The following is a 21,999-nucleotide window of genomic DNA, read 5'->3' as shown; positions in this document are numbered from 1 at the left end:
TAGCGTTCTTCCTTGTTTTTTATTAAATAACATTTAAAAAAATTATTATCAAAAAGCATGTGTAAAAGTTTGGCAATAGTTTAAAGTAGAAACTCAAGAAGTATAGAGGTTATATTAGTTTTTTTTAATCGTTCCGATTTATACCCGTTCCGAATTGTTGATTGCGATACAAATGTATCTCAAGTGCTAATATTTTGAACGCAGCTGTTTGCTCAACATATATACATACAAACAAACATATTTGGGGTTAGAAATATGTCAAGAATGCGTGACGAGTCAGTTTGAACTGGGGATTGAAAGAGAACACTTCATAAGTTTAGTTCTGATTTGAAACTTTTATATTAATAATAATTTTATAAAAAAAGGTTTGATTTGCAAAAAAAAAGTACAAGTGATACAATTTAAGGAAAGTTTCGTATTCCTTTAATTCTCTCTGTGAGTCACTACTTGTATAACACTTTTATCCACCATTTCATAGTAAATGTGATAAGAAATATTGTTTCCCAAAGCATCTAATGTGTGCGAGCGATACGCATGAATATCCGTTACGTGATAAAATAAACCCCTTTATAAAAAATAAAGCAACTGGCAAAAAAAATATATAACATAATTCTAATTCAGTTTGATATTTTTGTTTAAGAGAAACAAAAGCTCAACGAAAGCTCAACCAAAGAAATGGAAGAGTATGGCATACTTATTCTCAATTCCGATTGCCTCGTCGAGATAATGAAACACATCATTCAGGAATGCGAGTTAAATATTGATGAAGATATTTCAAAGTACGATAATTTAGTTAACTTTGTGTTGGCCGATGGTTTTTTGGTGGAAGTTTTGAAGGAGTATTTTAAACATATTTACGAGTTTCTCGAGTCTTCTCTGAAGTGCAGAATTGTAGTTCTTTTAGTGAAGCTGCGTCTCAATGACTTATCAAATAAGTGCTTGTTCTGGAAATCCCTCCTTCAAGTTATCAAAAATACAGAAAACAATCTACTTTTTGATGTTGGACTTTCCTTTCTTCTCAATGAAAACATATGTGACCATATTCAAGTAACACTTAACATTGAAGGTACGTTTTGAAAATACTATTTGCCTTGTAACTTACTCGAAGTGTGCATCCAACCACTTGGTAATGTAAAAAATAATTTGTATCTTTTTAAAGGAACCTCAGAGGGACTTAAACATGAGGAAATTATCAATATCAGTAGAGGCGAAAAGGTTCCTGCAGAAGCCTTAGTTGACATCTGCATGTCGACTCCCATGATGAAAAGGTTGATGATTGAAAGCACAGCAATTAGTGGAGAATTTTCTAATGTAACTCCACATTGCAAAAATCTTGAGGTGCTAGTAATTTACATGGGACCCGAAAGCAGTGTCGATCAATATGCACCGTTTGCCAAACTGCCCAATTTACAAGACTTATTTATTTTAGCAAGAAAACCAAGAGCTCCGTGGATATTTTTCAATGGTTCAAAAAAATGGAGCAGGTCTGAAAGTCTGAAGCCTTTAAAGATGAGCATAGGAGGTTGTTTTACGAATTCAAGTCGGTCGATTCAGTTCACAAATTTTGATTCATTTGAGCAATTGGACATTTTCGACAATGATGATTCCACCATAAATGTTTCTGCGCTATACAATTTAAGCGAAATATCAGATGATTGCAATTCAAAAGAGGAATCTCTCAAAACGTTTACCTTAAGGGAAAATGTCAGTATTTCATTTGACAAGAGTGATGGAAAACTTAACTTTTTATTAACTCAAGATAAATCGGACTTGAGCCAATTTGAAGTAATGTGGGAGTTACCTAATATAAGGCACTTGCTTATAAGTAATGGAGGCATGAGAAACGAAAACGCGATGACTAGATACAATCCAATATCTCTCGGAAATCTATTTCCTCCAAATGCTTCATCGGCTCTGAGATCGTTTATATTAAACGATTATGAACTAGACCAATTTGGAGCCAAAGAACTTGCGAAAATAAAAACTATACGATATCTGTTGTGTTCTTTGACCGATTGGAAGTCGATCGAATTCATAACTCAACTCAATAACCTCCAGCACGTGGTGATCGAAGTTCCGCAATGGTGCGATACTGCTGCAACCGGAATTTTGAGTCTGATGACCAGCAGCCAAGTAAAATCTGTCGTATCCTGCAGTGCATTTCGTTTTAGTTACACAAAGAAGGAACAAATTCTAGAGGTTCACATATCTGCTGGCTGTACGGCCGATATGTTAGCTCCCCTCGCCGAACTAAATCGCATTACAACTTTGTTGATCACAGAAGACCCGAAATCAAGTTCCAAAGATGCCCTGAATGCACTTTTCGAAGCCTTCGCCTCCAAAAAGGCAAGTTGTATCGAAAAATTGGATATTTCCAAATTAAAAATAACTAAATTTGAAGATATTCATAACGTTACAAAGATCCAAACCATTATAGAACTGAAATGTTCTTTCTTAAATTCAATTGGCATTGAAAACTTGGCCGAACTAAATAGTCTCGTGGACTTAAAAATAATAAAAACCTGTCTAAAACAAAACTTGTCCGTACTTTTCAAAGATTTAGCTGAAAAGAATAAAATTCAGTGTCTACAAATCACTCAAAATCATCTTTTACCTGAAGAATTTGTTACGGTTTCCCAAATAAGATCACTGAGGAGACTGGAATGTGGCTTTTTCAACTTGGAAGATAGACAAGCCTTGTCAAATCTAGCTGACTCCCGTATTGAAGAATTAAAGGTATTTCCTACAAGAAACCTTCTAAAATTATTATCAGCATTTGCATTACCTAGTACATCAATTACGCAACTGGAAATTGTAGACCATACCCTTCATAGTTCAGAAATAGCTGAGATTTCACAAATGAATGGACTAAAAATACTATCTGTCTCATTTTCTGATTCAAAGACAGCTGCAGAATTTAAAGATTATTTACAAATTGAAAGGTTTATACATGGAGAATCTTTGGAGTTCCAGTCGCTAACTTCTCTTCATAAATTGGATGTGCAATTCCGGATTGGCTCCAAAGAATGTGCCTACCTGGCTCAACTTGAATCGTTGGAATCATTAAAATGCTTATTGTACAATGAAACAGGACTAGAAGTCCTGGCTAATGTGAAAAACCTGAAAGAACTAATTATTGAAGAAGCAGAGGGTTCACTTTGTGAACTTTATCGGGCTTTTGCTCCAAAATATGACCCAGGTCTACAGAAACTCCAAGCAAGAATTACATGTTCTGATGAGATTGGTGAAATATCGAAAATTAAATCCTTGGTAAACCTAAGTATCAAAACCAAAAAAGGATTTAAAAATATACAAATAGCAAAGCTAGTTAAACTAACAGAACTTAAATCATTAAACATAGTTGATTCAAATTTGGTCTCAAGATTGGATACCCAGAGCGCGTTAATGATTTTTCAATCTTGTAAAAAGCTGGATTTTGTTTCGTTTACATTTACTACCATAGCTCATGACAAATTAGTATGCGAAGCTTATAGCATTTTGAGAACTGGAAGGGATTCAAGTCATCAACCTCCATTACAACTTACTCTATCCAAAAATGAAGATCACCTGGAGTTCTACGTAAGTAGAAAAACGAGAAAACATGACGGAGATTAATAACTATCATTTTCAGGCGGATGACATTGATGAAGCGTACTTACAGGTTTCCTATGAAAGATTATATTTCGAAAACACTTTGATGCTCTTTGATTAAATGAATATTGAATAACAACAGCTTTTTATAATATTTTTATATAGTTGAATTAATTTAAAAAGCAAAAATAAAAACTCGATTTTTTAAAAAAACCGCCTAAAGGAATGCGCCTTGTTTTTCAACACTTTCAAGTTCCAGTGTTGGGTACAACTGGTTCCTTACCCCGATCCAGTTCCAACCGTGGCTCACAAGTTCTCGAACCAATTGGACCAGTCAGCTGTTGCCATTCGACATTCACACGCGGGATTGAGAAGAAATTAGTTAAACCTCAGTAAAAGACGAAAAAAACCCTGGAATTGTAAGTAAAATATAAAAAAGAGATATATGAAAGAAGATTAAAAGTTTAAATAATGCGCTGTGCTAGAGATAATAATAACCAAAGCAACAATTTGGCATCAGCTGTGCGAGTAGTAACCGTGCCAGAGTTACACTTGGCTACAAACTGCAGGGTTAAGGGCAAAACATTATCTGTGCCAGTGATATAATGATTAATCCATGTGGAATACAAGAATCTACAGTGAAAGTCCAGGCTAACTGCTTAATTCTGCAGTAATTTCTACCATTTCAAGACTGGGTCCCTCAAGGGTCAGGTAGCAAAAGTAACCCGTTCCGTGTTGCATGGTGTGCGGCCTACGTGACTCAGAAACAGTTATCAATGGCGCAACACATACGGAAAGTTCAGTGACCAATTTCTGTGCAGCAGCCAAACGCGAAACGCAACCCCTGAAATTCAGACTGCGTCTAACGTCCAACTGATAAAGGTATCGAACGATCCGAGTCCGCACAGTATTAAATAGTAGAGTAATAGTACTGTTTTTATTAACTAACTACGGGTAAGACAAAAGGCCATTCAGTGAACTCTTTCTATTTGTGTTGAAAGTAATCAAATAGAGAAATTAAATATAGTTCCAGTTTAAAAAATATTAAAAATGCCAACATTTAAACATAATTTTTGTGCCTATTAACACCTTTTTGGCTAATCTATCCCAACGACTTTTAATTAATAAATAATTTTAAAAATGTTTACTAATCCATTTACCGAATCAACCTTATCGACATGTGCTGCACTTACTGTTTACTATAAAGAACACAGTTTGTTGTGATTTATAATTGCCAATTGCTAATTCAGACCTTGGCGCCGCTTCGATTTGAAAGTGCCCGTTCAAAAGTGCTTCCCCAAGGCGGGGCCGTCCGCCCATTAAGTGATTCACTCACCTGGCGTGGGCTAATTATAAGAATTTGGGTTTGCTTTTCCGGTTTACTGCAGTACAAGGGGCCGGTCCTCCCCTTCCATTCCATTCGCAGTCACGTACGCCAGTCGCATCATCCAAATTCATCCAATGCGCTGTCTCTTTGTTCATTGTTTATTTGCTGAACCCATCACCACACAAACAAGTTCGAATTCGAATCCATAATTTATACATAATCAAAACAATATTGACCTTAACGTGTCTTTTCAAAGTATTGATAGCATAATGCTAATGCGTATTAGTTTAGTTCTTAAGCATTTTCAAAAGGAGGTTATTGACCAAATAATTTAATTTTAAGGTAATGTTCCAAAAACAATTGGTTAAATAAATCAATTTTAATTTTGTTTAAGTTACCAGGGAAACAAAAAAATCTTTTGATCGAAGTAACTTGGTTCTTAAAATTATTTTCATCGAAAGAAAACTAATTTTTCGATTTGGCCCTACACTTTTCCAGCACCATGTTGGACGTGATCCAACCAACCAGCAACATCCCGACCAGCGATAGCACCGATGTGGTGGTGGTCCGGGCCAGGCCCAAGAAGGTGTTCAAGCCGAAGGCGCGAATTAATCGGATTCCCCAGGAACTGCTCGATGATCCATTGCTGCAGCAGGCCATCGACCGTCTGCCCTCGAACTACAACTTCGAGATGCACAAGACAATCTGGCGGATACGGGAGATGAAGGCCAAACGAGTGGCGCTGCAACTGCCGGAGGGCCTGCTGATGTACGCCATGGTCATCAGCGACATCGTGGAGCGATTCACTAGCGCAGATACTGTGATAATGGGCGATGTGACTTACGGAGCGTGCTGCGTGGACGACTATACGGCCAAGGCATTGGGCGCGGATCTGCTGGTGCACTACGGCCACAGTTGCCTCATCCCCGTGGATCAGACGTGCGGCATTAAGGTGCTGTACATTTTCGTTGACATTAAAATCGACCCACTGCACTTCCTGGACTCTGTAAAGCTAAACTTCCGTCCGGATGTGGGCCAGATAGCTTTGGTCAGCACAATTCAGTTTGTGACCACGCTGCAGGCTGCATCTACGGAGCTGAAAGCAGCCGGTTATGATGTGATAGTGCCTCAGGCCAAGCCACTCAGTCCCGGAGAGATTCTGGGCTGCACATCGCCCCAGCTGCCGGAGACGGCGAAGATGATAATTTACCTGGGAGACGGGCGTTTCCACCTGGAATCCGCCATGATTGCCAACCCGCTGCTGAAGGTATGTATTTAATACTGTAACTGTTAGAAATTTACTTTATATGCTTCCTATTCGCTTTCAGGCCTACAAGTACGATCCTTATGAGAAAAAGTTTACCATAGAGCAGTACGACCACGCTGCCATGCAGAATATTCGCCTAGACGCCGTACAGCGCTCTAAGAAAGCGCGCCGCATCGGCATCATACTGGGAACACTTGGAAGACAGGGCAGTTCGAGAGTGCATCGGTTTTTGGAGAAGCGACTGCACGCCAAGGGCATAGAGACCACAACCCTATTGCTGTCGGAGATATTTCCGCAGAAATTGGCTCTTTTCGCGGACATCGACGCCTTTGTGCAGATTGCTTGCCCGCGTCTCTCAATCGACTGGGGATCCGCCTTCACCCAGCCGCTGCTGAATCCTTACGAACTGTCCGTGGTCCTAGGCGACGTCGAGTGGACGCCCCACAACTCGTCGCCACGCAATAATGCCTATCCGATGGACTTCTATGCCAGCGGCAGCCTGGGACCCTGGACTCCCAACTTCAAGCCACCTGCGTTAGGAGAGTGCGAAAACAAACCCTCGGCCGATTGCTGCGGCCGCTGCACGCGGGCTGAATTGGAGAAGGACGATTCCGGCAAGGCTGCGGCTCTGGACGATCTTCTCGACTTCAAAAAGGGATAAAAGATCTATTCGTCACGCTTCCACCAGCCCACAGAGCCCTCCATCTCAAGCGATCAGCCCAGATCGTCTGCCCAAATATAATGCTTACATACTAATTTAGTTAGTACAAATTTGGTTTTTAAGTTATCACTTTAGGTTATTTTTGTGTTCATCACACCTAGGTTCATAATTTTAATGTTCGCAGTATCGTGCTTTAGTTTAGATAATAGCTGTATTTTCAAATGAGATGCAATTGTTATAGTAACAGCAACGATGTACACATCTTTAACATTAAAATAATGTTTAAAACGGACACATAACTATTTAAATATAGCAAGGCTTGTTATATATATTTTATTAAAAACAATTCCATATTCCTTAGTAAAAGGACGGGGGACATAACAAATTATGCGAAATATAATAGGCCATCATTTCATTTTATAATTTTATTTTTCCTGAGGTCCTGGATTCTTAAAGCTAAAAGCTCTGTAAACCAAATACGGTTGGTCTTGTGTATTGATTGAAACTTTAATCGAAATAATCCATCAGTATTTCTATATATTTGCTGTTAACAATTTTAAGCTTTCATTCGATTGTTAGCTTTATGTTGTTAGGAGTGTACCTATTTATAATAATATTAAAAACTTTCATAAAATTGAATGGTTTTTGGATACTGCTTTTCGCATTAAAGGAAAATAAAATTGTTTAGTTTTTTAATTTAATTTTATTGCAAGAATATCACTCATTACTTCAAGAGTTTTCTAAAATATGTACAATTGAACTAAAATATAGGCAACTTTTTTTTTGTGATAATTTTTTATGTTTTTCTTTGTATGTATATACAATTGGTCTATTGAATTGGCTACAAATTTGCTATGGGAATTATGTACAATTTCGCTACCAGGACTAAATGGGCTAACTAGGTATATACAATTGTGATGATGTATATATACAATTGAACTAGAACATTAACTAAAATGTACAATTGGTTATAGAATTAACTAGAATTTACAATTGTCTGAATTCGGCTAATTTGCTGACACTGCAAGCTACTGATGATTGGATCCTCAGAGTTGGTTCCAGTGTGTGCTTGGTTCGATGGTCTCCCATTCTGTCCTCCAGTTACGCAAAGATCCAACGCCAGATACGTGGAGCTCCGCCAGAAGCTGTAGTCGGTCCGCGATGGATGTTGTCGGTCGGAGAACATCTCTTGCAGTGCAGATCGATTCCAAGTCGACCACTGGTTTTTATACTCTCCCAGGTAGGCAAAATTGGGAAAATTTTAGAATAAATTCCTTGCCTGCCATAATGACTTTGTCCTTGGCGAAAATTACCGCACCGCGATTACCGAAAAATTTCTTGGAAAGATAAACGCGGAAACCTACAAAAAATGTACGAGTACCACTACCCGCTGATTTTGTGCTTAAGTAGATAGAAGGGGAAAAGGTGTGGGTAAGTAGGTATGGCTAGGTAGCAAAAATATTTTACAGAATTTTACCTGTGACGTCTGCTTGCCGTGTGTAAAATAAGGGCTTGTTCTTGGCAACCCAGAAATTTAGCAATATGTTTTCCCTTCCTATAATATTATTCGAAAAAAAGTATTTTTTAAAATTTCAAATGCAAATATTTTGTTTAGCCGTGGAAGTTTATTAATTAAAAATGTTTGTCTTTAAAATAAGGATAGAGATAAAATTACAGGAGCATATTTTTAAAAATTAAAACTGGATATTTATACAATTTTATTTATAACTTATAGTAATAATGATTAAAAAGATTCATTAAAAATAATTGTATATTATTTTACCCGATATCTAAAATAACTTCACTTCTATTGTAATAACTAGTCAGTCAAATATTAAGTTCAAGATTGAACCAAACCTTGCTACATTGAATAAATATTTTGAATCTTTTAGGCTCTTATCTGGGAATAAGGGCCTTGAGATTTTGTATTTCAACCATCAACTTTTTGCGTTCGCTTTTGAGAAAAAACACCTCACGTTTTAGAGAACTCCTGGGGGCGTACAAATATTATTAGAAACTGACCATATAGAAAAAATATTAGCATCTTACACTTCATGCTCCAAGTGCTTTACGTAATTGTCGCCGTCTGAATCGATTATCTCCACATGGTCCTTGGCATTCGATTGTGGGTTCAACGGATCAAGAATTTCGACTTCCAAGTGCCTGTGATGCTGAGAGGTGTCGGCATCTTTAAATGGTTGGGAGGACGGACTCCTTTGAGGCGTACTTATCAGCTCCACAACTTCATTGTAATCGCTGGATGAACTTTCTTCCAAGTCCACAAAATCTGTAGTAAAGTTACAGAGTTGGATTTCTATGGTCTCATGGGAATGTGGAGATTGCGGCTCTTCCTGGAAGGATTCGGAATCGGTATGGGCAAAATTCCCAGATTTTGCTATAGATACATTTTTAGAATCCTTCTTGGTTCTTCCAGCCTTATCTTTGGCCAACTTTTGAGGTCTGTTGAGACTTGGTAGCGAGCCGGGCTTGAGTTTAGTTGGATTTTTCCGGGAAAACCCAAGTTCGTACTGCATATTCCTCTCAAAGTCACCGGGTGCAAAGTGCTCGTTGCAAATGCAGGCTGTTTAAAAAGATGTAGTCATAATTTGTTTGCTTTTTACACAGTTGTTGTTAAATAATACCTGTGGCGGGGTTAATACTATCCCGCTGGCAGAAATCCATCCATTTCTGGAGATGAGTCTGCTCTCTGGGGAAGTGAAAGAATCGCCATTTCCTTCTATTGGAATTACGATTATTATTTCCGCAATTTTTCACAGCACAGCGCATTAAAAATATTTAATTTTAAAAAACTGGGCTCCAAGTAAGAAAACAGCTGATTTTTGACTAGAAAGGTGTCATCACTACCGTGGTTTGAAACTCGACTGTGCATACATCCGTATGCATAAACGGATAAAATTATCCGGTCCGACAAATCAGCTGTTTTTCAGTTTTAATCACTTATTTTTGACTTTCGTACCAACTTTTTGTTATTATGTTGAAAAGTAGCAATATAAATAGGTAAACTTTGCAAAATACTTTTTTATTGATCGCATAACGCATAATATAAACCGTCTTAGTGTTCTCAATGAGCTCCCTGACCAGACAGCAAGGGATCAGAAAGTCCAATCCTCCAACAATGGAAACCCAAAACAAGATGCGGATACCTGTTGCTCCTCCAAGGACCAGGATGTTATGGGCAGTCTAGCCGCCTTGCAATTGTCCGCAGGGGTCTTGCAAATAGCGGAACCTCCTCTAGAACATGTGCGCTCCCAGCTCAGGGAATTGATGTAAGTTCTTGGGTTCAGTAACCAAGATTTCTGTGTGTATTTAAATGGATATGAAATCTCATTACAGTGGAAGGCAGAACAAAATATACATAGATGTGTCCAAGGAGAAATACAAACTGGACTGCAGCGAAGTTGCCAGACTGAATGACATGGTAAGCTTAAAAGATCATTTGCCGAGTTGTTCAACCTTGCTTTGAAGTAATTCTTACGAATCTGAGTTCAAACCACTTTCTGTCAGATTTATTGTAGGTTATCCAAAAGTGCATTTTCTTAAACTCGATATTTTAATATATATATGTACAGTGTACATTGTACACTATACAGCATATGTTATACATATGGGCATTTCCACCAGAAAGTCAACGAAGCCAAAAGGCTTCTAACTTATTTAAAACATGTTGCTATACATTTTTCCTCGATATGAATTTCTAAGTAGATGGGTTCCCAACTTACCAACGCAGTTTGTAAATAATTTGATGAATTAATTTTCTTCGTTTTTTGTTGAAAATATTTAGACCTCTCCCCTGTTGTTGCTTAATCCAATTTACTAGCTAAACTATTTAATTAGAAGGAAAATAACCATCAATTTGTGTCTTAGGGCAAAGAAAACCACCTACCGAAGTGGTAAAAAATGTAGCGAGCGACAAAATTAAATTTTAAAAAAACTGTTAGCAATTTCTGAGTCTATCCAAATATATTTCACGGTGACATTATTGAAGAGCATTCTAAAAAAGCATTTAAATATTCCATCAGAAATGAGGGGTTGAATGGCTCTCCCGAGCGATTAAGATAGTCTTTTCAAGATATTTTAAGAACGAAAAATGGTATAGTCATGATTAATTCACAATGTAGAGAAAAATGTTAAACATTTTATTTTAAATCAATTTGGTTCAATTAAAAGCACGAATGATCCGACCGACTCCCTGGAATTGCATATATGTATATCGCATTTTGAACTATTAAAGCTGATTGTTCAAAATCCTTATTCTTAGCATAAAGCAGATGCTTTTGTTACTTTATTTTTGGAAATAGAGACCCCTGTTAATTAGAAAACATGGAATTTTTAAGACGAGGCTTATGTAAGTAAACGTTTTATTTATTTCGTGGTTTCATTTGGTTTGTGTAATGGAAAAATACATTATTCAAGTATCAAGATTGATCAGGCACCAAAACTGTCATGTATACCCAAATATCCAGTTCCATTCCAGCTATTCAGATATCAGTTTCATGTGGAGGTTACAATCAATAATTACGACCAATTAGGGTCATTTCATAAGGCACAATACCATCGCGAAGCTTAAGTATAGGAAAGCTCAGGCAATTAGGTAGTTGGTCAAAATCTTATCAGTGGTGCAGTCAAATGTCTGCGATCACAATCTAATCTAAGGACAAACAGCGGACAAAGTATCTTGGCATTATAAAATACAAATTAACTGGTTTGATTACCATTTTCACTTATGTAGATGAGCGATGTAAAGCGATACAAAGAAAAACTAACAAAGATCAAGAAGGAAATGCAGGGTATCTACCAGCGAACCAAAGAGTTGAAGGTGAGCAATGATTTAGGAAAAAACCCATTAAACAGTAAAAGTAATCAAAAATAAAAACTGTTGATTAAAGCGTTTATTAACTTTGAATGCTGATTACAGAAACGCGCCGCTAACGTGGCCGCTTGCAAGCAGCGTGACTACCAGCGAAAGCTCGAGAGGCTACAGCACGAGGAGTCGCTCATCGGTGGCCATTAGGAGCACTCAATCAGTTACGACCTAACCAGGTGGGTCTCGGATTTTACAAGCTCTACACCTCGTTAAGGCGCATTTACATTGGGATTCCCGTTAACAACTAGTTAACTACTTAACACAGATAACAGTTGAACAAAAGTTTAACCATTTGGATACATAGTAATAATAATAATTGTATACGTTATAAGAGATGCCTATCGTACGGCTGCGATAAGTCGGAAACATTGTTGTATTTTGTGTATAGTTAAGTAAATACTTAAGAGATTTCGCAGAAAAAGGAGCTACATGCACTACGATACACTTAGCTACAAATATTATCTATAAATATACAAATTTGTTAAGCATTAAGATGGTGTGGAGAAACAATAGTTGAACAATCACAGCGCCAAGGCAGCTTATTTAAACTAAAATTTACGGTGAACATTGTTTGTAAATACTAGAACATGCAAACAACCAGCTGCGATTGGAATTCTACAAATAATTAAGTTCTCACATCGATTTCAAAGGTAAATGAGGAAGGTTTCGCTTACGCGACATGCACGTAGGTTGCGATCTGTGGGAGTGTGTGGGGTTACTGAGATAAGTTACTACTTAATTAAAGCACGTTTACAATACAGGTAGTACTTCGATTGAACATGCAGCTTCGAGAGTTGAAAGATGTTCGAGTGGAGCATTCAGTTGAACAGTAGAAGCGGGGCCTCTTCGTGTCGCTGTTGCTGGTTCGTTGGTGATTGGTGTTGTGGGTGGTGATGCGGTCAAAACAAAGATCGCTTAGCTAACTCTAGTATACTCCTGGTCATTCAGCATGTGCATTGCATCTGTCGGTGCGAAATACTTGACAGTGCCTAAAAATATTCAGAAAAGTTAGTGAAACGTTTATAAATTTTTAGTAAAATCAATAAAGTAAACTGGTTTCTAAGGTGGGCAGTTACTATAGACCCCAACCTATAATACTACATTACTACATTTTTACATTTTAAAAGTTTACATAGAAAAGTTTGTTATCAGAAAAATAAGAAGGTAATATTAGATTGTTTTTTAAAATTAATTTAGCTCGTTTATTTCCCACTTAAATAAACGCATTCTATTGATATAATGGTTCGGTATTAGGTAATAAATAGAAGTCTAGGTAGTTTTTCTCCGCTTCTGTAGAGAATATGAACACACATTTTATTTGTTCAATTTCAGATCACATACAATTAAAATGAAAATAAATATGATAAGATTATCATAAAATCGGTCATATGTTACAAAACTTACTTAATCTGGCGATAGTATTTTAAATTCATTTTGAGCCTTTTGTGTCTGTTATCAGTAGTTATCGTCAAACAGTTTAAAATAAAATCTTATGCAAGTCTTACAAAGATGGTGGTTTACGAGTGAAATTAAAGTCGGTTTCTAGCTTCGTTTTAAGCACATTTGCCTATCTACAGCATGATTAAAGGTTAATACTTCAGGGAGCTAGCCTTTCAGCAAAAGAATCCCATTTGTACGGGGGTAAAAAATTCATGAAGGGGATCTTGGTCACCATCAACTCAAGTCGACTTCACGGAACCCGTCACCATCTTTATTGTCAGTATTTTTGGGCTTGACCGTCTCCAAGGATGCAGAGGCTGAGGCAGTGGTAGTGGCGGAGGCAGAAGAGACCCTAGCCTTACCGTTTTCGGAGATGTTGCTGTTGCGCTGCAGGTACAGTTGAATGGACACGTGCAGCACGAAAATAATGAAGGCGCCTATTCCAAAGATCTCAAAGGTGGTGCGTGCAGAGACCGATTCGAATAGCTGACCACCGATCAGGCTGCCCATGGAGACACCTACGCCCTCGAAAATCGCTCCAACAAGACTCTGATATGAAAAAAAAGAGATTATATAATGGATCCACTTCATATAGTCATCTTTACCCACCTGCATTGTAGCATCTGTTCCTGGCGGTGCCACAATGCTCGCATAGGAGGCCATTGTCGCGTAAAACAACCCGAAGGTCACCCCGTTCATCAGTTCGATGGGCAGGATGTACCAGGGATTCTGCAGCATCGAGTACAGAATAAATCGCACTCCAAATCCCAAGAGCACCAGACTCATGGCGTTTACATGCCCAATCTTTTTCAGAATCCACCCGGAGAGGAAGAAGAATGGCAGCTCGCCGCCAAAGCATTGGATGCCCATGACCAGTCCCTCCAGGGTCTTAATCGAGCTGTCGCACCCTTCGAACGCCTTGTCCAGCTGCTCCAGGTAGATGAACAGGAAGTTCCAGATCAGCGCCGTTCCAAGTCCGATGGCCACGCACCACAAGAAGAAGATGACGCAGCGCACTGAGAGGAACATCTGACCCACGTCCTTCACAATGTTCGACGATAAATGAGTTGGAGTGTGCTGTAAAGCAATCGAAGGCAGTTATAGGGTTGTTAAAAATTAAAGGGAATCAACTCTGTGACTCTGTACTCACCCTTAGCTTGGTTGAGGCGAACACATCGAATCCCATGATGAGCAAAGCCATCCAGAACACGGCCGTGTAGTTCTTGTCCACCTCACCCTGGGACATGTGATCAACAAGTAGGCCGGCCAACAGGGCGAAAACTCCCCACCCTAGGGAACCGCACAAACGCTGCTTGCCGTACAGGTGATGGCGTTCCCCGAGGATGCCAAAGCAAATGGCATCACCAATGCTGACCACCACCGCCATGCCGATCCAGCTGAAGATGAGCAGGCCGAAGAACAGCCAGAACTGCGGCATGGCCATGGCACTGCTGGTGTTGATCACAGCACTCTCCGCCAGCTGCCCCTTGAGGTAATCCTCCTGGCAGTCCATGGTGCAATTAGCTTGGAAGTACTCCTTCTCCGGTGGACAGTACAAGGTAACGTTTTGGTTCGCAATCTGGCCCTGATCATGGGGAATCATGAAGAACATGCATGTGTTATCATTCTCAATCCTCTGCATGTTGAGGCTGGTCCCGAAATGCAGCTGAGGGTTCGTGCGGTTTGCAGCACAGTTGTCCGTCTTGTTCTGCAACCAATCCTGGCACACTATGTCCCACATATAGGGCTGGGCCTCGCAGTTCAGATGGCAGTTCAGTGTCCGATTTCCGTAGTACCGCTCAATGTTCCGCTCCACGCACTCGCCGTACTCGGAGCAGAATCTCACAGTGGAGGCACCCTGGTGACAGTGGAACTGCACCTTGGGCAGCGGCTTATCCATTCCCGGCACGAACATTATAAGGAAGAAGGCGATGCCCGTGAGCACCTGTCCGCCAAGAAAGAGAGATCGATGGCGATGGTACCTTTAGATGAATAAAATAACAATATTATCAAGAAATTTATACGGTTAATAAATTGCATTATTATTATATTTCATCTATTAAAAAGTTTATAAAACATATTAAAACAATTTAAGTTGAACAATCAAAAAAAGATACATTTTAAAAATTATGTGTCTTATAGAGACCTGCTACCTTATCGATATAATCGACAACCAAATTTACAAGGGGTTGTAAGCCAGATAATCTCAACTATGTAATTATAGAAGTCACGTAGGGCAATAGTATAATCAAGTAAATATCCAAAACGTTTTTAAAGAACTGATATGATAGCACCCAATACATATCACTCTTATCTTCATTTGTTGTATATTTGTTTTAAAAGAAATTAAGCTTCTCTATATTTCCATAGACAAGCATACTTGTGATTACTTTATTAAATTGTAAGTAACCTAAATCACCTACACTATTATTTAAATACCTATTTCCTGATAAAAACGGAGAGCGTTTCTGTTTACATTGTAGGGGGAGGTATACAATCCATTATGATATACAGATTAGTTAGATCGTCTTACCGGTCTGCAATGTAACCGAATAGGGGCTTCGCCAGCATTCCGATGATGGGCAGAACCGTGTACATGGTGCCCACAACTGCGGGGGAGTATCCCAGCTGCCCGGCCAAGGTCGGCATAAAGGGGACCACGGGAGCGGTACCTAGATAATAAAGCAGAAAACAGTAGATTACCTTATAGACGCGTTAGTGCTGATAAGTGGATGAGTGAGTGGGTGGAGATATGCATATGGGCAGTTAAAAATGATAGCGTATGCTCGTCTACTAGTGGGTGTCTCTCCCTAGGCGATAAGCGAAGTCTACCGCAAACAAGTGAATTTAGATATTACCGACTCGTTTTGAAGTAGAACTTAATGGTAATTGAATTAAAAGTAAGAGTAAGCTTTAATTGCTGAAAGTGGCCTGGCTGTCGGCACGTCTTAACTTTTGATGAGTTTCGGGGAGCGGCAGGTCACTGGGCTCTTGGGGCTGTCAGTAAATCTTGTTTCTTAACCTTTGTCCACATTTGACAATTGGATTACGCCGTAGTTCTTAAAAAGGTTTAGTCATGGTATAAAAACTTTGTGAAAAAATTATCTCTCGCACGTGCATGTATCTTCACGAATAATCTTCTTTATAACATGGCTTTCTTTTTAATACAGGCTACAAAGTAGACAATGTACAACAAAGCATCACACAAATTTCTTAGATTTGCAAATTATAGCTAAATTTATTTTATATTTAGCTATTTTCTAAATAATATTACGATTTCCTATCTCAATTATGCGGAAATTAAATGTGAGTCAATTCAGGCAATTAAAGTAAGATTTTATACAATTAAATTTTGTACCCATGTGGCTATAACTCAAATAAAGTGTTCAATTAATTAGACCCCAGACATTTTTGTTTAGAACTTTCCACTCCAATATAAGGCCATAAAAATGTTAAATTAATTGATCTGATTGCCCATACAAATTCTTTATTCGCAAGTGTTCATTTAATTAGACAAGTCCATATACTCGTAAGTAAGATTTTTAATCAAATATTTTATGGATATAAAAAATACTACAATTCTAACATGAGTCGTGGGTTTGCATTTCTGAAAACCAATGATTCTTTCTCATTTTAATAAGTTCCCAAATAGGCAAAAGTTTTGACTATGAGGTAATCATAATTCTTAATGGAAATGCGGAGGAAGGTTTTTATCGGTGTTTTAACAAAAGAAACTTGTAAGTGCATGTTTTTATTCAAAGGTGTGTATTCTCTATAACCATTTCTATGTTCTACTCTGTCATACATTATTATGTTTTAATGTTAAACTATGAAAAGCAGGGTGTTCAGGTGTTGTTTTGGGGTTCAACCACCAACCCTCCTATCCCATGCAAAACATTGTTAAACCTTCTTAAAAAAATCCTGAAATCACTAGGTATTTGTTCGCATGCATTTTTAATGTGTTTGTAACCTATATACCAATTCCAAGTTCTTTATGAAGTAAGGGTTCAGTTGATTGGTTACGATTACATGGTGTAAACCTAATGAAATTGCCGTAATACACCAATTAAAGCCTGACAAAGTGCTGCATCACTCGATGGAAATTGTAACCCCAATCGGCCTGTATTAGCTTATCGCTAGTACTATACTAGTAGTATTCTATATTATACTATCGTCTCTATTCCGGGTGTGTTTCTTATCTCTAAATATGGGTGCAAGTGCTCCAATATGTGACGAAATCGAAACATTGCGGAGATCAAAAGTTCGTCACTACCAGCTGAACATTAAGGCCCCAGCACGTGCGTGCCTGCGAAAACGAGAGAATCTAATCGTCTGATGTAAGCGATGCGCGGTACTTAACTTAATGTGTTTTTGGGGGGAGTTGCTTACCGGCATTGAAGAGAAAGTAGTGAGCCTTCATGGGCAACAGCTCCTTATCGATGGTGGCCTTCATTCTGGCGTAATTACGTTGACCCGCGGCCCAAAGATCAATACTAAATGGCGTTTTATCGGTGCTAAACTAGCGCGTTCTCCAGTTCATTCACAAAAAATGCTAAGGCAGGCAGAAAAGCATGTGCCAGCTCACTCACACAAGCGAACTCGGGTGCAGGTGTTGTTTTTGCTATGCCAGTACTTGTGCCCGGGATCACGTTTCTCCTCCAATTGGACTCCGCTGCATCGGTCGTTTTTTGTTTTATGAGGAATCAACACTTTCCGCTCGTCGGGTAATCAGAACGCCGGAGAACTAGTCGCATTTTTAGCCCAACCGAAAACGATCGCCACGCACAATCCGCGGAAATCAAGGGTTCCGACTAGACGAACTTCCAAAACACGACTGATGGGAACCGCTGCCGTTTCGAGCCGAGTGTCAACATGTTTGCTTGCTCTCGCCGTCGTTTGTTTACGGATCCGCCTTATCTGCGGCACACCAATTATTATAAACTCAATACGCCCACCGACGAGCATGAAGAGCAGCCCGGCAGGTCGGTTTATTAGCCACACTAAGTAAACTTAAAAATAAACCCAAATGGCAAACACAGCTGATTGGGCTGCCCAGGGATGGGAGATGGTCAAGCTAGAGATGGCTCACGGAACTCACGGGCTTTCGCGCAAAAATAGAAAATAATTCAAAAACAAAATAAATGATCAAAAGATAAATACTTAGTTTTACAAGAAATGGGTAGAGTTGCATAAGGTTAAGAATAAATAAGGTACATTTTATAAAGCTCTACTTTAAATGTACTGATAGCAAGATACCACTGTTTCAGTTTGGTATGCAAACACTTTTCTAACAAAATTAACGATGGTTTCATAATTCCCTTGAATCATCATAAAACTTTACTCACACTCCCAAGAACTAAAGAGGTGCGCTAGAAATGGTAAACACGAATGTCTCTTTTTATGCACATTTATATACGCATTTCATTTGTACAATTTCGCTCGAACTATTAGGTAACTTACAATTACAATGACTCTATGCGTGAGATGGGGAACACGGGGAAAACGTGGCTAATTGCAGGAGCCCTTATTCATATATGTGGCTGTAGTGCTGCTGATATACGTGTATGTAGTTCTCCTTCTCCTGCGGCGTCATTTGCGCTATCAGGTTGTCGTCCAGTTGGTCAAGCGGATGCGGCCTTCCTGCCACCAGCACAGTGGGCACATCGTCCTCCTCCTCCGCGGAGTCCGAGTTGATATAATTGTCAAAGTCGACATCAGCTGTAAATTTAAATAAAAATGGGTACAACAGATATATGCTACTGCATCAATCATTATAAAGAAGCGCTTTAAAGCTGTAAATAATTTCCGTAAATTTTTTGACTACGAATCTTTCAGAGATTCCTCTATTATCTGGCGTTAATAGGACAAGTAAAATGAGACCCTTACGAATCTTGGCGTTGTCGATATCCTTCTCGTCGTCGCTGGAATCGCTGGAGTTCGCGTTCGAGGAGCCCATGCGCATGCCTTTCATATGCGGCTCCTTCTGGCCCGGCTGCTTCTCGTGCTGCAGCAGCACGGACATAATGTCCTCGTTTTCCTTGCGGTTGCGATGTCCGGATCCGCTGGCCGTCTGCACCGCATCGCCCGCGCCATCGGCAGCGTCCGTGTCGGTTATCACAGTGCTCTCGGTCATCCAGATGGGTCGGGACTTGCGCTCCACCACGGCATCCGAGGTGTCGTCGCCGCCGATGGTGACGTCCACGCGCGTTTCTTCCACGGCGAAGCCCTGGTTTCTCGTCGCCTCACCCGACCACGCCAAGCCATCCGGTCGCATGGCGTTGGGCTTGTTCAGTCCTCGAATTGTATCGATGTCCACGGGTTCCGGTTCGAGCACCTCCGGCGCCAGCTTGATGCCCTCCACTTCTCTCAGCAGGTCGTAAAGCGGCTGGAGCTGCTCGTTGAAGTGGGCCAGCAGCAGGCGCGAGTCCTTCTTGGGCATGGCGGCGCTGTCCTCCTCCACGGAGCTGCCGCAAAAGGTGCAGCGGAACTCCAGGGTGGCCATGTCGAAAAGCTGGTCTGCCTCGAGGTCCGTGAAAGTCTTGGAACACGTGGAGCACTTGAAACTCGCCCGGCTGGTGGCATCCCGCTCCTCCGTCTCCATGCGCTTGCGCATCAGATCCAGCTTGTACTTAACCACGTTCACAAAGGTCTTGTAGTTGATGAAGTAGTAGTTAACCTTCTGGGCCTTGCCATCAGGCCCCGTTTCCATTTTCAGCCGGATCTGGATGAACTTGTCGGTGCGCAGCGTTGTGATCCTGGCCCTCAGCTGCTTCTTTTCGAAGCGCAGCAGCTCGCCGATGTCGTCCTCCTTCATGCAGGGATTCCGCACCAGCATGTCGATGATAAGGGCGTCCTCCAGGGAGTAGAACCCACGGACCACGAGGCGGGCCAGTTGCTTCAGACTGCTGGGCACCTCGGTCACGTAGCGCACCTCTGTTTTCGCAGGCGCTGTGGTCGAGGCAGCCGCCGATGTCGACGACATCGTGGGTTTGTCTGGAGGATCGGCAATACATTTAGGATAAATAGTCCTTTTTGTTCGGGGGCTTCACGCAACTCACCAGTCTCTCAGATCCGAAACTCTTGCAGAGCCTTTTTTCGGTTATTCACTGTGTGCGGTGGGTCTGGGGATCTTCATGGGTCGTCCTGCGGTCATCTGCTCCCTATTTTCCTGTACTTTTCCTGCTTTTCCAGGGCAAAAATAAAAATTTCCGCCGCCAATTTTCTTTTGGTGTATCGGAGTGGCCAGGGCTGGCACTTTTAAAAATACCATTGTGTTGGCAAAAAGACACTAAATATGCCACATCAATAGGTGGAGAGCGTAGGTGGAAAACTAGCGGTTACACAAACCATTTTTGGGCGCGCCTAATCTAGGGCATTGCCTCATCAAATTTTTCAAAATTAAATTTTTTAATATGACCGTTAAGAATTATAACATGTTCTTGAAAATCAACATAAATTAAAGGAATAGGTTTAAAAAGTAAACATATTCTTCTTCTGTAAAGAATTTTTTTAAAGTTTGGATAAGAGATATTTTTATTTTAAATTAAAACCAAAGCAGTAAACCTAATAAAACGATGTCAAAATAAGAAACAGAAGTGAAAATCATTCTCATTTTAGTACTCAAACTTAATAAAAATTAAAATATATTCACATGAGAATATAACTGACTCATGTTTGAAGAAAAAATATTTAATATAATATATTTGTGATGTTCTATAAGTGTTTGCTATGCACTTAATTTGCGGATTGACTTTATCAAGAGCTTCGCATATGAGCGCTGTTAGCTTTCAAATGGTTTTGGTCGCACAAAACAAATAAGTGAAAATAATCCAACAAGTCGCTCTTTCGCCGCCTTTGTTTATCCGGTCGAAGTGCTTAATATTTCATGCTCCGCTGTCTAGGGTCGTCTATTTTTTAATGCGAACTTCGCCTTACGTTCGAGTGCATTTTGGTGTAATCCCCCAGAACGAAGCTCGCCCACACGAAAAACCCCTGACTACACAAACAAAGCAGCCGCCGCGGGGGTGGACTTCTGCAGGGGTCAGAGGTCGGGGGGCAGACGTCCCCTTGCGTGTTTATTTGGCTGCCAACACACTTCTGTTGTCCTCGCTGAATGTCATGGATATAATTGGGCACACAATGCGAAGTCCGAATCAGCTGCTCCATGTTTACAAATGCAAACCCATCAGACTGAATAGAGTGAAATTTATCGGTCGTGAAATTTAAAATTTAAACAGGCCTTCAAATTTCTTGTCGACTTTGTTAAAAGTTATTAGCATAACAAGGTACATAAGTATAATCTTATATATTTCCTTGCTATTGTTAAGGTTCTTTAATCTAATGCACTGCACAACAAATGAATGTTAGTTCAACATTTGTATGCTTATTTTCTGATAAAATTAAAATAAAAAGTCTATCGATTGTAAATATTATTTTATTTTTAACAAGAAATGACACTCGTTGTCTTACTAATTGCTTATATATATAAAAATGTGCGGACAACTAAAAATAAATAAAAAACCTTTTTGAAACAGGATGAAAAACATGATAATCGTACTAGCTTAATAACATTTTAAAATATATTTAAAAATTTTAACATGAGTTATATTTATCCAAAAGTGTTAATTTAATTAATAGGTCAAATATCAAGTTAATTTATTTATTAATGGTTATACAAAGGGAGTAAACTGTTTACAGTGCTAACTGCTGCACGTGAACACCCACGGGCGATCAGCCTGTGGAGATGCCTGAGTTCCTCGGAAAAGCCTAGGTTTTCCGAAGGGCGGGCACCACCCTCCCAGAAACTCCACCTGAGCTTGTTTACCTTG

At 39.7% G+C, this 21,999-nt stretch overlaps 5 protein-coding genes across 9 annotated transcripts; 2 read left to right on the top strand and 3 right to left on the bottom strand.

Annotated features, from left to right (window-relative positions):
* The first annotated feature begins 3,871 nt into the window (after positions 1-3,871).
* Positions 3,872-7,156, top strand: Dph1 (diphthamide biosynthesis 1). Its single transcript, XM_017075604.4, has 3 exons — positions 3,872-4,010; positions 5,417-6,185; positions 6,247-7,156. Exons 2-3 carry the CDS (start codon positions 5,421-5,423, stop codon positions 6,844-6,846), a joined length of 1,365 nt encoding a protein of 454 aa, XP_016931093.1. The 5' UTR covers positions 3,872-4,010; positions 5,417-5,420; the 3' UTR covers positions 6,847-7,156.
* Positions 7,157-8,501: 1,345 nt separating this feature from the next.
* LOC108010709 (uncharacterized) lies at positions 8,502-9,695 on the bottom strand. 2 transcript variants are annotated; one of them, XM_017075624.4, is made up of 4 exons: positions 9,489-9,695; positions 9,252-9,427; positions 8,896-9,197; positions 8,502-8,836 (listed from the first exon to the last, which is right to left on the bottom strand). In XM_017075624.4, the coding sequence occupies exons 1-4, from the start codon at positions 9,631-9,633 to the stop codon at positions 8,743-8,745; spliced, it is 717 nt and encodes a 238-aa protein (XP_016931113.4). In that variant the 5' UTR covers positions 9,634-9,695; the 3' UTR covers positions 8,502-8,742. The 2 variants fall into 2 exon arrangements, with proteins under 2 accessions (XP_016931113.4, XP_016931112.4); XM_017075623.4 differs by having other exon boundaries at positions 8,507-8,836; positions 8,896-9,427; positions 9,489-9,693.
* Positions 9,696-9,751: 56 nt separating this feature from the next.
* On the top strand, positions 9,752-12,223 carry Pldn (biogenesis of lysosomal organelles complex 1 subunit pallidin). Of its 3 annotated transcripts, none has more exons than XM_017075625.4 (5): positions 9,752-9,864; positions 9,924-10,133; positions 10,201-10,285; positions 11,597-11,683; positions 11,783-12,223. In XM_017075625.4, exons 1-5 carry the CDS (start codon positions 9,839-9,841, stop codon positions 11,876-11,878), a joined length of 504 nt encoding a protein of 167 aa, XP_016931114.4. In that variant the 5' UTR covers positions 9,752-9,838; the 3' UTR covers positions 11,879-12,223. The 3 variants fall into 3 exon arrangements, with proteins under 3 accessions (XP_016931114.4, XP_065720796.2, XP_070852653.1); XM_065864724.2 differs by having other exon boundaries at positions 11,754-12,223; XM_070996552.1 differs by lacking the exon at positions 11,597-11,683.
* Positions 11,742-18,175, bottom strand: Sugb (Sugar baby). Of its 2 annotated transcripts, XM_017075622.4 has the most exons (6): positions 17,561-18,174; positions 15,705-15,843; positions 14,322-15,153; positions 13,781-14,248; positions 13,534-13,720; positions 11,742-12,720 (listed from the first exon to the last, which is right to left on the bottom strand). In XM_017075622.4, the coding sequence occupies exons 1-6, from the start codon at positions 17,622-17,624 to the stop codon at positions 12,647-12,649; spliced, it is 1,764 nt and encodes a 587-aa protein (XP_016931111.3). In that variant the 5' UTR covers positions 17,625-18,174; the 3' UTR covers positions 11,742-12,646. The 2 variants fall into 2 exon arrangements, with proteins under 2 accessions (XP_016931111.3, XP_016931110.3); XM_017075621.4 differs by lacking the exon at positions 11,742-12,720 and having other exon boundaries at positions 13,006-13,720; positions 17,561-18,175.
* Positions 18,176-18,566: 391 nt separating this feature from the next.
* Positions 18,567-20,426, bottom strand: TfIIEalpha (transcription factor IIEalpha). The gene is made up of 3 exons (XM_036816291.3): positions 20,230-20,426; positions 19,058-20,164; positions 18,567-18,889 (listed from the first exon to the last, which is right to left on the bottom strand). The coding sequence occupies exons 2-3, from the start codon at positions 20,151-20,153 to the stop codon at positions 18,696-18,698; spliced, it is 1,290 nt and encodes a 429-aa protein (XP_036672186.3). The 5' UTR covers positions 20,154-20,164; positions 20,230-20,426; the 3' UTR covers positions 18,567-18,695.
* Positions 20,427-21,999: the final 1,573 nt, after the last annotated feature.

This window comes from Drosophila suzukii, chromosome 3 (genome assembly GCF_043229965.1).
Source record: "Drosophila suzukii chromosome 3, CBGP_Dsuzu_IsoJpt1.0, whole genome shotgun sequence".
Lineage (NCBI taxonomy): Eukaryota > Metazoa > Arthropoda > Insecta > Diptera > Drosophilidae > Drosophila > Drosophila suzukii.
The sequence above is the reverse complement of the archived record's forward strand: the minus strand, read 5'-3'. Positions and strand labels throughout refer to the sequence as shown.

Excerpts from the sequence above, each read along its gene's own strand:
- Dph1 (XM_017075604.4), top strand. The coding sequence starts at position 5,421 with ATGTTGGACGTGATCCAACCAACCAGCAACATCCCGACCAGCGATAGC. Across the intron at positions 6,186-6,246 it reads TTGCCAACCCGCTGCTGAAG|GCCTACAAGTACGATCCTTA; the intron begins GTATGTATTTAA and ends ATTCGCTTTCAG.
- TfIIEalpha (XM_036816291.3), bottom strand. The coding sequence starts at position 20,153 with ATGTCGTCGACATCGGCGGCTGCCTCGACCACAGCGCCTGCGAAAACA. Across the intron at positions 18,890-19,057 it reads TATCGACAACGCCAAGATTC|CTGATGTCGACTTTGACAAT; the intron begins GTAAGGGTCTCA and ends TTAAATTTACAG.
- Sugb (XM_017075621.4), bottom strand. The coding sequence starts at position 17,624 with ATGAAGGCCACCATCGATAAGGAGCTGTTGCCCATGAAGGCTCACTAC. Across the intron at positions 15,844-17,560 it reads CTACTTTCTCTTCAATGCCG|GTACCGCTCCCGTGGTCCCC; the intron begins GTAAGCAACTCC and ends TTTATTATCTAG. Across the intron at positions 14,249-14,321 it reads TCGCCTCAACCAAGCTAAGG|CACACTCCAACTCATTTATC; the intron begins GTGAGTACAGAG and ends ATTGCTTTACAG.
- LOC108010709 (XM_017075623.4), bottom strand. The coding sequence starts at position 9,633 with ATGCGCTGTGCTGTGAAAAATTGCGGAAATAATAATCGTAATTCCAAT. Across the intron at positions 9,428-9,488 it reads TAGTATTAACCCCGCCACAG|CCTGCATTTGCAACGAGCAC; the intron begins GTATTATTTAAC and ends CTTTTTAAACAG. Across the intron at positions 8,837-8,895 it reads AAGCACTTGGAGCATGAAGT|GAGTTCTCTAAAACGTGAGG; the intron begins GTAAGATGCTAA and ends GTACGCCCCCAG.
- Pldn (XM_065864724.2), top strand. The coding sequence starts at position 9,839 with ATGTTGAAAAGTAGCAATATAAATAG. Across the intron at positions 9,865-9,923 it reads AAAAGTAGCAATATAAATAG|TGTTCTCAATGAGCTCCCTG; the intron begins GTAAACTTTGCA and ends AAACCGTCTTAG. Across the intron at positions 10,134-10,200 it reads TCCCAGCTCAGGGAATTGAT|TGGAAGGCAGAACAAAATAT; the intron begins GTAAGTTCTTGG and ends ATCTCATTACAG.